The sequence below is a fragment of the Sceloporus occidentalis genome, unplaced genomic scaffold (genome assembly GCF_023333645.1).
Source record: "Sceloporus occidentalis isolate IW3139 unplaced genomic scaffold, rSceOcc1.0.p SCAF_3, whole genome shotgun sequence".
Taxonomy (NCBI): domain Eukaryota; kingdom Metazoa; phylum Chordata; class Lepidosauria; order Squamata; family Phrynosomatidae; genus Sceloporus; species Sceloporus occidentalis.
Genome location: NW_028316983.1, coordinates 101,093,197 through 101,109,260, shown reverse-complemented (window position 1 = coordinate 101,109,260; position 16,064 = coordinate 101,093,197). Strand labels below are relative to the sequence as shown.

The 16,064-nt window shown below is 38.7% G+C and overlaps 1 protein-coding gene across 4 annotated transcripts in view; it reads left to right on the top strand.

Annotated features, from left to right (window-relative positions):
• LOC149316490 (sorting nexin-7-like) overlaps positions 1-2,168 on the top strand; it is a 65,659-nt gene extending 63,491 nt beyond the window's left edge. For all 4 annotated transcript variants that reach the window (XM_089515655.1, XM_089515654.1, XM_089515657.1 and 1 more), the window contains one exon: positions 713-2,168. In XM_089515655.1, coding sequence (XP_089371781.1) covers positions 713-796 — 84 coding nt within the window. In that variant the 3' untranslated portion in view covers positions 797-2,168. The remainder of the gene's footprint in view (positions 1-712) is intronic.
• Positions 2,169-16,064: the final 13,896 nt, after the last annotated feature.

The following is a 16,064-nucleotide window of genomic DNA, read 5'->3' as shown; positions in this document are numbered from 1 at the left end:
CTTCTAATTCCCTTTCTTCTAACCAACTTTCTTCCTTCTTCTTCCTCCAATAAGCTGTTTTAACTGACCTTTTATTTTAATGTGTTAATATCAATTTTCATGGTAACAACCAACATAGGATTTGAAAGGTAATGAAAATACTCAGCCTATTTATAAAATTTTTAAAGACAAGATTTTAATGGATTTTCAAAATATGAGTACAACAAAAGGAAAAATGGGGGGGGGGGGGGGGAGAGAGGTGGGAAAGGAATAACATACAGTATATTTGGCACATGAATGTGAGCTAAGCCTGTATATTAACATGACCTAACCATAGTTCTAAAAGATATTTGTTTAGATGTCTATGAATGTGTATTAGAATGTCTGTAGAATACATTAATTTGTGGATAAAGCAGTAAGGTCTTCTGATCAATGAACAATGAATGGTGAAAAATTATCTTTACAACCTTAGTTAGCTATATTATTTTTATAAGATGTATGTTTGCAATCCAGTTTATAGGAGTTTATGAACACAAGATGGGATGGGCAACACAGCTACTTGCCAGTATAAAACTTGTAGCCTTCTTCACTATGCTTTAGTTGTTAAATGAACATAAATCCATGCTGTTGTTAGAAAAATAAGCGAGTCTTAAAATTTCATTTGATTAATTAATTTGTGATATGCACATTGACGTTACAAAATCTAAACTTAATTATTTCCATTTTTGTTAAGTGCCTAGCTACCTGGGAGTCCTTCTTGACATCTCAAGCAACAGCAGACGTTTGCTCGGAAGACCCATCTGAAGATCAAACTTGACTTCTTCTTTTAAGGATCCGTCATTCTTCCTTGGTATTGTCACTGGCCAAAGAAGTGATCTGTATAGGAGATCAAATTCAAATATTCAATATAACTGTTAAGGTACATTGGCATGTGGAAAACAAATGTATTAAAATCTCAGGTGTTCTGCTGTATTGGATTGTATTTGAATCATGGAAAGGAGGAAGACACCAAGTTCGGATGTAACACAGATTAGGAAATCTTACTTTGTTCCTCAGAGGTCTTCAGTGTTGGAGTATATCAGCCCCTTTTTGATGTGAACCATCTGGTGGAATAAAGCAAGGAGTGGAAGTTGGAGTGTTCTTATTCTTCAGGGCTGGAATAAATTTCCCCTGGTCTGGTGGGCACACTGCAGCCAAAGCTTGGTAGTAGATCCAAAGTTTTTCTCATTCACCCATCTACTCCCATTCTTTTTGCCTGTCTTAATGTTGGAGTACTGATATTAGGAAACTAAATGATGCAGAACTTTCTGTGGGAACTAGGCATGGGCTTCCAAGATGATTCTATCAAGGTGGCTCTCTCTCTGCACCCTCTGAGGAGGAAACCTGGTACCACAACTTTGGTTTAGCATGATAAGGATGGACTTTACACACACTCACTCCATCCCTATTTCCAGCTTTTCTCTTCTCCATGAAAAGTATGTCAGACATCTTTCCATCTTAATTTAGCCTGAGTTCAAAATTATTTCCAAATCCTATGTTATGGTTAATATTCATTACTGTTTCTTAGAACAAGCCATCTTCTTAAATTATAGCCTAAACTTGGCTTCTTTTAACAAACTGTAGTTGAAATTAACCAGAGTTTGCCATGGTTTCAGATTGCATGAAAAGATATTCTAACTAAATATAATAAAGAACTTTCTGACAATAAGAGCTATTTGCCAGCAAAAAAGACTGATGCAGGGGCAGGTGTGGGGATTTGAACTCTCCTTCATTGGAGATCTTTAAACAGAGGTTCAGTGTCCGCCTCTCAGGTGTACTTCCATTGTGTATTAGTGCAAGATGGAGTTGGAAAGACTGTCTCTTCTAGCTCTGTGATTTTGTGACCCTATGTTTGGATAACATGGCATGACATTTATCAGACATAAACAGAAGCTTCTAAACCCCTTATAGCCACACTAGAAAGGAAAGGCAGTGAGTGTGTGTGTGGCTGATCTGTGTTTTTTCTTGTAATTTTACACTGCGGTACTATTATGTTCAGACTGGACAATGAGTAACAGAGAGAGAGAGAGACTCTTATCATTTTTCTGCATATATTTGATGTGTGTTTTTTAAATACTCTGTAATTTGAATATAAAATATTTTAAATATGTAAAAATATCTCCATTTTAATAATAAAAAAATTAACAGAATTTTTCCACTTCAAGTTTTTTGTAGTCATTGATGCATTCTAATTTAATTTTGAGATTTATAAAAACTTTATAATAACACTGAAGAGGAAGTATTTACTAGCAAATGTTTCATAATGACAGATTTACACTAGAGAGGATATAGATATTGCTAGCTGTAGATTCTATGCCAATTAGTCTGACCCTAGTGCTGCATCTGCACTGCTGATATAATCTAGTTTCACACCACTTTAACTGCCATGGCTCAGTACTATGGAATTTTGAGAATTGTATATATTTCTTAGATATTTAGCCTTCTCTGTCAAAGAGCTCTAGTACCACAACAAGCTACAGTTCCCAGAACTCCATAGTATCGAGCCATAGCAGTTAAAGTGATGTGAAACTGGATTATTTCTAAAGTTTAGGTGCAGTCTAGGAGATAGTTTTATGTTTGGAAATTAGAAATCTTCCTGGCAAACATTATTCAAACTTTATTTCTTCATTGTCTGCATGTGTGTGTACGTGTACATGCATGCACACATATGCACACAAAGGCTGGATTTCTGTTGGTCAATCTGAGTAGATGAGTAGACCCATTTAATCAATTGTGTCAACACATAAGCAAATCTATTTCAATTTAATAGTTCCATTGTAGTTTGGGCAGACAATGGTATTTAGGCCAGAATGTGTTGTTCTGAGAGGAATGTCCTTCTTTCCTCTTTCAAATAATGCTGAACTGTTAGAAACAAGCATTACAAGCTTTCATTGATTTATCAGTACATTAGTCAATTATACATTTGACTGGTAAATTTTAAGGCTCCTTTTTCTGGTTTTTAAATTGGGAACTTTTTAAAATATATATATATATATTGCTTTTAAAAATGGGTGACAGTTCTAGTGATTAAATTGTAGGATCAGTTACATCTCAAAAATATGCCTATATAAATTAGTTTTTGTAGTATTTTGCTGAATTTCTAATCTGTCTTTTCTCCAATTAACAATCAAGTCCCATAGGTGGGAAAAAGGGAAGCAACAACGGAGAATTTGCAAGAGTGAAGGGCTGTCAAACTCACCAAAGCAGGATGAAAAACAGTGAGGAGCAGTGTTTCATCTAGAGGGTTTTCCCCATTTGGGACCTATTCTCCACCACTTCTGAATCTGGAGCACTAATTCCAGTGGAAAGGAATCAGACTGTGCCAGCTCTAGGACTGGTATAGAATTGCTGTTGGTTTAAGAAAGTATGCTGGAAAAAGCTAGAAATAATTTGAGAACTTTGAGTCCAGACCTTCCCCAAAATCTGTAAAATGACTAGTTTTTAACCTAGTCTGATGAGATATGACAGTACAGGTTTCCACAGCATCTGAAAAGAGATTTTTGTCATGTGATTTCCCCTTCCAATCTTCTCTCCAACCTGGGACATCCATAGTATCTTATGGTCCCTCAAAAGTCTTCCCTGGGACCATAGAATTGCACTCTAATCAATCACTAAAAATAACATAATATTTTGACAACTCCTCTAAATGGTGCAATCCTGCAAGTAATGGCATATGCTTAAGATGGTTTGACATCAACCAGATCTTTGCACATTGAATTAGCTGGAGTCTTACTAAGGCTAAAGCATCAGTAGTCATGGGCTGATGACCTGACAGACAAGTTTACCTGTCAGAAAGCAGACTCCTTCAGGGCTAGGTCAGAATCTCATTGGGGCTTTACACTAGTAGATCTGCTTTTAACAATAATGTGTAAGGAATCAAGGCTCATTATACAAGAATATTGCTTGTCAGTGCAGCAGCTACCAGGTAGTGCCCAAGCAAACCTCTGCATCCTTCAAAAGACAATGGGTGCAGTCTAATTGGCACTGCAGAAATAATGCAGTTTGGCACCGCTTTAAGTGCTATAGTTCCTTGAAGGCTGGGATTTGTAGTTTTACAAGGTCTTTCACCTTCATTGCCAAACAGTACTGGTGCCTCACAAAACTACCAGTCCCAGGATTCTATAGAATGGAAGCATGGCAGTTAAAGTGGTGTCAAACTGTATTATTCCTACAGCATTGGATTATGGCTCTGGAGATCAGAGCTCAGTTTCCCACTCAGGCATAGAAATCCACGGGATGACCTTGGGCAAGTCACACACTCTCAGCTTCAGAGGATGGCAATAGCAAACCCCTTCTGAAGGAACTCACAAAGAAAATCCTATGATAGGTTCACCTTAGATTGCCACAAGTCAAAAATGACTTGGGGGCAAACAACAACAACAACAGAGATGCACCCACTGCTTGGCTAGAGCATGTCCTATAAAATCTCCCTTTTCTCTCTGCTAGTCTGGCCACTTCCCTCCTCAGCAACCTGGATCCGGGCAAGTACACATCACACTTTGCAGCCTTTATACAGTGTTGAGGAGTTCTCATTGCTTAAATGCAATTCAGGCTTCAAGCCAAAAAATAAGCAACCTTGATAAAAATGCATAATGTTTGTAACATTCATTTCTTTCAAGTTCAAGGTTTGCTGTGGAAAATTCTTTTCCTACACTATTGTTTCTTTGAAAAATGTGTGTCTTCTTATCTTCTTCTAATTCACATTTCTGTTTTCATTTATTCAACAAAGCTGTAAATTAGGGAAAGGAGAATCTCATTAGCAACCCGCAAACATGAAGCTCTTCCACATCACAACACTGTCTGTTCTATAACCTTCCTTCCTTCTAATACTTGTGCATAAATTATACCAGTCAGTTCTTGTTCTCTTGATTCATTTATAGCGGTTATTATATGGTATGGAGAAGGTTTTTGTCACCAGACTGCCACTAACATTTCTTTTTAATATGGTGTGTTTATATTTATGGCTTTTCTGGAGTACTTTATCTGTCAATTTATTACTCATTCTGGAGATTCATTTCCTTTATGTGTTTTTGGGTGTCAACATTTGTTTTGTTTTTTTCTTAGTCCACAGCTCACACATTTCAAATGGCCTTTTAACACCCTAGCTGCCAACTTATTTCCATGGAAATGTCCTTATGTTCTACCTGTTTTATTTTGGTAACAGCAGGCTGATGGCTTTAATTCTTTTAAAAAGAAAATATCTGTTGCATACTAAAAGCATAGAGCAAGCATTTTGTAGTGGTTTGAGTGGTAGACTAGAAGTCTGGGAGGCCAAGGTTCGAATCCCCGTTCAGAACAGAAATTCAGTGGGTGCCTTAAGCAAGTCACACTCTCTCAGCCTCACAACCCCCCACTTAACAAATCTTGTCAAGAAAACCTCTTTCTGTTTGTTGAGATAATGAAATACTTTCCTTCTCTTAAATTTGGAGTTCAGTCCATTAACATTCTATGATATAATTTTATTTGATATTTTGTTTGGTGGTTAAGTTTGTTGTTTTATTTGCATCTTAAAATGAATTCTTTTCTCTTTCCCTGTTCTTTTAGTTACTTGTATATACTTTTTTTATTTTTCTATTTTCCCCTCTGCATTTTTTTGTCTCTATAAGTTTTTCTTTGTTTCCTTCCTCTTCTTGTTCTTGTGATTCCTCCTCATCAGATTCCTCCTCTGTATCTTTTCCTGTTTCTTCTTCTGTTTCTCCGTTATCAATAAGTTGTTCTTCTGATTCTTCTGGGTCTTTTTGCTTTCTCTGTTCATGCTTTTTGTCTTTTCTGTATTTATACTCGGATCTAGTTTTCAAAGAAGAAATACAGAAAGAAAGACTCTTGTTCACATACCAACAAATATTTGAGGATTATAAGAAAGATCTGGAGACACAAGGAATAGAATATGAAATGAGGGTATTCCACCAAATAATAAATGCAGGAGAAAAACATATGATAAAGACGATCTACAGTTTTTTGTTAAGCATGGAATTAAGTGAAGAAACAAAACCAATTCTCCTATATTGCAGAATATAGGAGAAGCAATACCCTTAGCAAGTTGGGAGAAAGTATGGAAAAACAAGTTAAAATTTAAAATATGCAACAGCTTAAAAACTACTACAAGGTTTTCTTGAGATGGTACATGACACCATCCATATTAACAAAGATTCAGAAAGGAAATAAAATCAATTGTTGGAAATGTAATAACCAACCAGGCACATTATTTCATCTATGGTGGCAGTGTAGCAATGTTAAAAATTTCAGGAAAGAAATACATAAAACCATGGAAGAATTATTACAGAAGAACATTCCATTAAAATCTGAACTCTTATTAAATATTACTGATGTGATCAAAGATAAATTAACTAAGGAAGAAATAAGTATTATACTGTATATGATCACAGCTGCATGTTTGATTTATGCAAAATGGTGGAAAAGCAATATAATACCTTCTAAAGAAGAGTGGATAATTAATTTAAATGATTTAGCAATAAGGGACACGCTATCCATGTACATTAATGTTAAGACTAAACAATAATATGAAGAGAAATGGTAGAATATATTGAAATTATGGAAGTAAGAAAACACAAATATTTAATATCCTAATATATTGTAAATAATGCACAGAGAATATGTATAAAAGATATAAATAGATAATTGGAATATAATAATAGCAAATCAGCTTAAGTAAGTCGTTAACACTTCCTATTTTTGTAATAAAAAATGTCAGTTATATAGAATAACTGTTTATATACCTTAAGGAAACTAAGTGTGAAGTAATTTTAAGAAGCAGTTAAGTTGTGGAATGATATATGTAAAATAGAAATGCACAATTCATGCTCTTAATTTTTTTTACCTTCTTTCCTTCCCCCCCCCCCCTTTATATTTTTTCCTCTCCCTCTTTTTCCCTTTTCACTCACTTCCTCATAGTTTTTATGTATATATTTAAAATTACAATATATACAATATAATATAATACAATATAATATACAGTACAATAAGTTAAAACAAATATTGAAAAAATAAAATTTCATGATAGGGACATCTTAGGGTTGCCATAAACTTCCATGAATTCAATATCATACTTGAAGGCTCTTCTGCTTTACATGTACTGGATCATGTCTACAGACTATTCCAGAATTGCTCCTGAGACATAAGATGCACAAAAGACGGTGTCACGAATTGAGTGTTTGAGTACTATACAGTTCCCTTTTATCAGCCTATTATTATGACAAGCTAATGTGTTCTTGTTTGGGCTCAGGTTTGTATTTGCATACGCAACCAAAAAAGGAATCGCTGCAGTTACTTATTAGTGCCTCCTTTTTTGTTTTTACTCCCTTTCAGTTTTGATCTGTGTATATATGTGCCTTCAAGTCACCTGTCAACCTGCAGAAGCAGCATGAATTTAGTGTATATTTATACCTCATAACTATACATGATTTTCCAGATCCAGCCCCCTCCAAGGGAAACCTGATCCAGAAAGGAAACACTGAAGAATTCTGCAACAGTTAGGCCTGAACAGACAGGCCAAAATAAAGCAGTTTCGGGTCACTCTGGAGGTATGTTGTTTAAATGATGCATGTATCTTAAGACTGGAGCATGGCATTGGTGCAGCTTCCAGCCTCTTAGGATGCATGCATCATTTAAACAGCATACCTCCATAGTGACCCGAAGCAGCTTTATTTCACCCTGTCTCTGTGGGCCCTTATTCATGTTCTATATTATCTGATCCTTAAGAGTGCTATAGAAAGAAAAGGAACTGGTTTGGCAGAGACTACCGTAACTGTTGTAACAGAAAGACATTTATTATTATTATTATTATTATTATTATTATTATTATTATTAACCTTTATTTATGAAGCGCTGTAAATTTACACAGCGCTGTACATGCAATCTTTTTAGTTAGACAGTTCCCTGCCCTTGGGCTTACAATCTAAAAAGACATGACACAGAAGGAGAAGGGAGTGGTGGAGGGAAAGGGTAAGAGGTCCAGCAATTCCTCTCTACCTCCAAGGCCTGGACCAAGGCAGATGGACTGGAGGGAGGGCTTGGCTTCATAATGGATGGTTAATCATTTTCCAGGGAAAATACATACTCTCAAGTAGGATAATGCATATACAGTACATAGCAATACAGGAAATGGTTTGATAAACAGGCACCAAAAGAACATCAAGTAGTAAGCGACAATTATGCAATGCCTGGGAAGGCTTCTCTGAACAGGATGGTTTTCAACTCCGTTTTGAAGCTGGTTAAAGAAGTGATGGCTCTTGCTTGTGGGGGAGAAGGTTCCAGGAGTGAGGGGCAGCAAGTGAAAAGGGGCGAATCCGGGATGGGGCAGAGGAAATCCTGGGCTGAGACAGTAGACCTTGACTACCAGAACAGAGGGCCCTGGTGGGAAGGTGAGGAGAAAGAAGGTCTGATAAGTAAGGAGGGGGCAGTCCACGGAGGGCTTTAAATGTTGACAGCAGGAGCTTATACTGAATGTGGAAAGGGAGGGGGAGCCAGTGAAGGGATGCCAACACAGGAGAGATGTGGTCAGAGCGGTGGGTGGAAGTGATAGTGCGTGCAGCTGAATGCTGGACAGAGATTAAAGGGCGGAGGTGAGAAAGAGGAAGCCCAGCCAGGAGGACGTTACAGTAATCAAGTCGTGAGATCACTAGGGCGTGGACCAGGATCTTGGCAGTAGAGGTGGAGAGAAATGGTCGGATTTTGGCAATATTGTACAAAAAGAATCTACAAGCCTTGGCTGTGGTCTGGATCTGAGGGATACACGACAGAAAAGAGTCAAAGATAAAACCAAGACTGCGGGCTTGCTGGACGGGTTGAATGGAAATGTTGTCCACAGAGACATAAAAGGAGTGTTGAAGGGTGGGCTTAGGAGGAAAGACAAGAAGCTCTGTCTTGGACATGTTGAGCTTCAAACGCCAATGGCGCATCCACTGCAAGACAGCTGTGAGGCAAGACAAAACTTGCTGTTCAAGCCTTGGAGAAAGGTCAGGGGCGGAAAGATACAACTGGGTGTCATCGGCGTACAGATGGTAGGAAAAGCCAAGAGAGTTAATGAGTTTTCCTAAGGACAGTGTGTAGAGAGAAAACAGAAGGGGACCCAGAACAGAGCCCTGGGGAACTCCAACAGATAAGGGAGCAGGAGAAGAAGTCTGACCACCTGCAACTACTGCAAAAGATCTGTCTGACAAATAAGATCTAAACCAGTCGAGAACAGAGTCTGAGAACCCAAGGTCAGAAAGTATATCAACTAGAAGACAGTGATCAACAGTGTCAAAGGCAGCAGACAAATCAAGGATGAGTACAGAGTAAAGGCCATTAGCCTTGGCCTGTAAAAGGTCATTCGAAATCTTAGTGAGCTGTCTCAGTAGAATGCCTTGGGCGGAAACCAGACTGAAAGGGATCGAGGATGGAGTTGGCTTCAAGAAACTCAAGACAGCGCGAATAAAGAACCTGTTCCAAAACCTTAGAAAGAAGGGGAAGAAGAGAAATCGGACGATAGCTAGACAAAGAGGAGGGATCAAGAGAAGGTTTTTTTTCAGAATTGGGGAAATGAGAGCATGTTTGAAGTCCAAAGGGAAGGAGCCTGTAGAGAGAGAGAGATTGAAGATATGGAGATTATGAGAACCAGCATGGTGTAGAGGTTTTAGTGCTAGGGTACAACTCTGAAGACCAGGGTGTGAAAGCCCTGCTTGGCCACAGAAACCTACTGAGTGACCTAAGGCAAGTCACACTCAGCTTCAGAGGGAGCAAATCTTGCCAAGAAACTCCTGTGATAGGGTGCAGTTTGATAATGGAACTAGTTAGCTAACGAATTAGAGGGTTTTGTTTTGCTTGTTTTGCCTAGAGGCTTTGAAAGAAAGGCTGGGCAGCAATTGATCTTCCAACTCCAGGTTTCTTATCTCAAGCAAGGGGCTGAACTATACAGTCTATATGAAATTGCTTTTGACTGGTCGGGATATAGTTCTGGAACTTCCTCAACAAGTTGAAAGCTTTGGAATTTCATATTCACAAATGATTATTCAAACAAGCTAAAAACGGGACATTTTCACCTCTTTCTTTTGAAAACGGGGGCATAATGGCAGTCTGCATGCCAGAATAGATCAGGCCAAATCACAGATGGGAAAGCTTGGCAGTGAAATTCCACCTCCACACACTTCTTTAAAAAAAGAAAACGAATAAATAAATCTGAATTACAAAATGACCAAAAAACACATTTTTCTAATGGCTTCATTTATTACCATAATGAACAAACGGAGTTAAATTTATATATGAAACACTCTTAACATTATGTCCACTTTCAATAGTATTTTTGTTATCATTTCTATTTTGGTAATGTCTAGTTATTTCCTAGTGAGCCAGTGTGGTTGTAGTGGTTGAGGAATCTGAAGAGGAGGGTTCAATTCCCAGCTCATCCATGAAATCACTGCATGACCTTTTGCAAGTCACATGCTCTCAGCCTCAGAGGAAGGCAATGGAAAACCTCATCTGAACAAATCTTGCCAAGAAAACCCCATGATAGGCTCACTTTAGGGCCACCATAAGTTGGAAATGACTTGAAGACATACAACAATAATTATGTCCTCATTCATTTTGTAACTGAGGGCAGTAGCTGTGTTCTATTTGCAGTTTTTTAAAATGTGCATCTTTATCCAGTGAGCTGTTGTCTAATGCATATTTTCTTAAGACAAATGAAGTCTCACCTCCTGAAGGATTAACCAATAGAGATAGATGTCTTCTACTACTAGAGATATTGAAGTTAGAAGGTAATAATAAACCAGGAGAGTTTTAATGAAAGGTAAGAAAGGCGGGTTACAGACCGCCATTTAGTACATACAGAATACATACTAGGGTTAGGAAGGGGCGGTGCTTCCGCACCCCCCTAACCCTAGTACGTATTCTGTATGTACAATATGGCGGCGGCCGTTCCACACGGCCGCCGCCATATTTACGTATCGGACGCTGTGCGTCCGCACATGTCGCGGCGTCTATGACGTCGCGAGTCCGCCCCTGGTGCCTCGCGACGTCATAGAGGCGCCGCTTAAAGAAGCTCCATTTTGGAGCTTCTTTTTTGCTCCGTAACGGAGCCGCGCGGTTTGGCTGCAGCGGCTCCCTTACGGAGCAAACAGCGGCGGTGGCAGACCACCTCAAAGCGGCGGTCTATAACCCGCCAAAGTTAGCTTTAGGTGGCGCATGTAATTCTGACAAAAATCAATGGGCTTATATTTTGAGGTTCACCATCTTTATATACAAAGGCACTCCAAAAGCTAATCATAAAACATGCACAGAAAATAGATACGATACAATAAAAGATAGTATGGTGTGGTCTAACTACTGTGATATATGATATGATGTAACTACTATGATAGAAAGACAGTTGCTGGAATGAGAGATTGAGAGGTTCATGGGAGTTGCTAGGGAATGAGAAGAATTGCTCAGTCTAGCTGCTGAATTTTACGCTAGCCGTCTTCAAGGGCAGCTCAATGTAGAGTGTATTGCAGTAATCCATGCAGGAAGTTACCAGTGGATGGACTACTGTTAAGTTATCCCTGTACAAGAAAGGGTATAGCTCACAGATCTGTCAAAACTGGCCTCAAACACTCAGAGCCACCAAGTCTATCCGGGCCTCCAGTGACAAGAAAGAATCTAGAATTGATCCCAGACTGCTCACCTGCTTCTTCAAGGGGAGTGCAGCCCCATCCAGGGCAGGTAACCTACTCAGTTCCAATTCTGGCACCCAACCCCAAAACTGACATCTCCCAGCAACCTCATACAGCCATTAAATAGCATGGGAGACAAGACTGAACCCTATGGCACCCCCATAGCACAATGGCCATAGGACTGAACAGCGGTCCCCCAGTGACACTCTCTGGAAACAATCTTGCAGATAAGAGTGGAACCATTGTAAAACAATGCCTCCTACTCCCATCTGCCACAGCTAGTCCAGATATCATGATCAGTGGTATGAAAAGCTGCTGAGAGATCCAGGAGGATCAACAAGGTAGCTCTCCTTGTATCTTTCTTCCAGAATAGGTCATCAGTCAGAGTAACCAAGACTATTGTATTATGACCTGGCCTGAAACCATATTGAAATGAGCCCAAATAATCTATTTCCTCCTAAACATCTGAAGCTGCACAGCCACCACATGTTCAAGCACTCTTGTATTTGGGCAAGATGCTTGAACATGTGGTGGCTTCCGATGTTTAGGAGGGTGGTAGTTCAACATGGAATGGCTAGCATCTCATCCTTTGCTTCAAGCAGCAAAATCTCTTAGAATGTCTCTTAATATTGAATTATGTTTACTTATATGAGTGCCTGAGGTAAGGGAAGAAGAAGGACATTTACCCTCTCGCTTCCAGTTCTAGTAGTGCAAATCTGAGATGCTTCCATAGGGATATCCCATTAAAAATGCATGGTAAGCAGCAGTACGATGAAGCACTCAAAAAAAAGAACCCTCGGAGAATGAGCTTGTCGTGGTACATTTTGAGCACCCTCTTCATAGAAACATTGAAAGAGCACCTCTGTTCCTTGGCATTGCTGGTTCTGACACCTACGTCACAGATTCACACTGTCCCACTTCCTTCCTTTTCCTTTGATTTATCACTCCTGGGCTTTGAACCAGAATTAGTTGCTGCAGCTGAACCATCTGTCTGTTGTATTTGCTAGTTACACTATTGGAGAGGATGAGAGGAGGTGAGGGGTGGCAAATAGTGGCCAGAAATCACCAGTTAAAAACAACCAGCTCAGATTTTTGAGACACAAAGAACTCTGCAGTTTCAGAAGAGATATAATAAAACATTACATCAAAACACGTGAGGAAGGGAGGGAGGAAAAAGGAAGAAAGGAAGGAGCAAGCCACTATGATAATATCTATATTTTACCATTAAGGAACTTTTCATTTTAGAATTACTATTTGTTTTCAAGTTGAATGTTCATATGCAGAGCTCTTATTTCTTAACCACTTGGGAGCTGGTCCTCATTTTTTCTGTGTTGCTTCATGGAAGGAAATTGGGTTGTTGCTTTATCTGGAAGAGTTAAGGTTGCTAAGGGGAATTCACAGGTCCTGTTTCTTGAGAGCCAGTGCTTTTAGTTGGCAGAGACAATAAAAATGATTGGTATGTACATCCAGCTTAGTACTATGACCTTTTGGAATATGGTAAAACCAAGAGAAGCTCATTTCCCCTTATTTTATAACTCAAGTCCATTCAAACATGTCCTTCTCAAGACTGATCTAACAATCAGCAGCAGTAAATTTGCTTGTTATATGTATGTAAATTTTGAGTGCATGAGTGTTAGGCTCCAAAGCGTGTCTATAAAAGATAGGTTTGTGTTGCACACACAAATCCTAAAAAAGAGGGAACCAAGGAGAGAGACTTAACCCTTTGAGGTTTCTATGTCAAACAAAGATAAAACTTTTTTTTACTATAATTGATTGAGTTCTTTTTTATATATAACTAATTTTTATTAAAAACAACAACAAACCCAAATACAGTTCATATATACGACTAAAATACAAAAAAGTACGATCCTCCCACACACAATTCTAACCCAAAAAACTAACAAACACTTTAACATTGCTGACTCAATGCTAGGGAATTCTGGGAACTGTCATTTTTGTGGGACATTTACCTTTCTCTGTCAGAGAGCTCTGGTGCCACAATAAACTACAATTCCCAGGATTCCCTAACACTGAGCCAGGGCAGTTAAAGAGGTCTCAAACTGGATTATTGCTGCAGTGTATTTTGGACCTTAGATAGCTCTCCTTCTCTTTCTCCAGTAGCCCTCTGGTAAGCACACAAGCCATTTTCTCCATGCTCAGAGAGAATATGGAATCCCCTTCATCAACAGGCATTAAGGGAAATGTGACATTAAGGGGAAGGTATTCAACAATGAGAGGTGCCTCGACAATCAGACTTGCAAATTAAGAAATAGGGGTGGACAAATTAAGAAATTAGGAACTTAATCCAATTATGTCTATTTATTGATCAGTCATAAAATAGTGCCTGCTAAATGCAAGACAAGTAGGTGAAGAAAATAATGTGCCATGACAATCACATGTCTTCCACCATTTTAGGGGGTATCTGGCAAAAGTCTCTAGTTTAATCCTGAGAGAGGTGGAATAGGGAGGCTTTGGAAACAGACCTCCACCTAGGAATTTACAGTCCAGATGAGGAGGCCTGCAATTAATGTGTCCCATTGGCCAGATGTTACTCAGCTGTGGTCAGCAGTTGCCACTTTGAACAGAGATCATCACTGAGTAGTTAAAGTTGCCAATTAAAAATCTATGCTTGGTCAGTATGGATTCTAAGCATGCTAGTTTCATTTTCTAGCTGGTGATGTCTGTTAAAAAGGCGTTGTGTTGTTGTGGTTAAAATGAATATCTCAGTTGTTCTACCTCCCATAGCAACACGCACAGAAAGGAAGTAACAATGTTTTAATTACAGGGCAGCTTAACAGCTACAAATGCATGTTCTATGTCTAGATGTTTCCCCAGGAGATGTAAGGAATTCACACTTTTTTAAATGACATTTTAGATGGTGATCTTGTAAAAAGAACTTCCATTTTTATAAAGAAAGACCAATTGCTATAATTAAAGAGATTGTCTCATTCATCATTGCCCCCCTCCCTCAGTCAAACCTAGAAGGGAAATTGGGGAGGTACAATGGCTTCAGCTCAGCCCTCCTACTGGAAGGAGAAAATGTTAGCAATTTTAAAGTATGCCAGGAAAGAGCATAGTTATTAAACTTTGACATCCAGGCACTGGCAATGAGAGATGAAATGAAAATGACATTTCTGAATGAATGCTGAATTTCTCCACATTCAGTGGATAAGCATACCTAATGTAGCTCACTCACTTTTTTCACTTAGTGGAGTTTTTCACCGCTGCCCTATGGCTGATCTGGATACTACAGAAAGCATAATTCTCATGAGGATTCATTTGACATGTTCTGTGGCTATTAGCTTGATGGAGCATAGTGAAGACATGACTGCAAAATGACTGCAGTGGCCCAACTATTCCTTGTAGGTGTTGTTACTCAACTATAGAATGTGGCATTGTGTAATAACCAAGAAGTCATTGAGTTGTCATCCCAGATCCCACTATTTTTGGACAGTCTCTTCAGTGCAGAGGATCACTGGAAAAGACTGAAGCATAACAGGGGGGCAAAGATGGATCCGGATTGTTACAAAGAGGACTCACTTTATTAATACTCTTGTATGTAATCAATCAATCAATACCTGTAATACACAATATTCTCCTCTCCCCCTCATGTTACTTAGTGCTGCATACAGGTGAAAGGACTTACAAATGGACTTACTCTATGGAAAAAATTGGGAAAGTGAGGGTAAGATTTCATAGATAGATAGATAGATAGATAGATAGATAGATAGATAGATAATGTTTGGCTTCCACCTTCTTCGGTTGTTAAAAATGAAACTTAGCTGCATCTCAAGTGGCAATTCAGAAAAGTCAATTTTCAGCCTTCTTCAGTGGATCATGGTAGTGTCCTCTAGTCTAGACTGAGATCTTATGGTGTTAAGAGTCTTAAATCTATAAATCCAGAAATTCAACCTTTTGTCCAAGATGCCAGAAGAAGATAGTACCTCCAGGACCAACATGGGAGAAGTGCTATTAGTTTGCTTTTTAATCACACACACACATACACATTAAAGAAGAATAAATGTGTTTCTGCTCTCATGTTCTTTCTTGAAACTGTATTTGTGCCTTGGTAATGAAAACATACATTAGGTTGTTCCAGCCCACAGATAATAAAATATAAAAATAGTTAAGAGAAAAGGAAAGAAAAACAAGTACAGATAATTACTAAGGGCCCTTTCAAACTACACAGTTATAGCACTGTGACTCCACTTTAACTGCCATGGCTGCATCCTATAGTTTGTAGTCTGTTGAAGCACTAGAGCTCTCTTGCTGAGAATTTCAAATACTCCTTCCTATACTGCAGATCCCAGAATTCCATAGGATGATGTCATGGCAGTTAAAGTGGAATCATAGTGTTATAATTGTGTAATGTGAAATGCCCTGAAACTGAATTAGTGT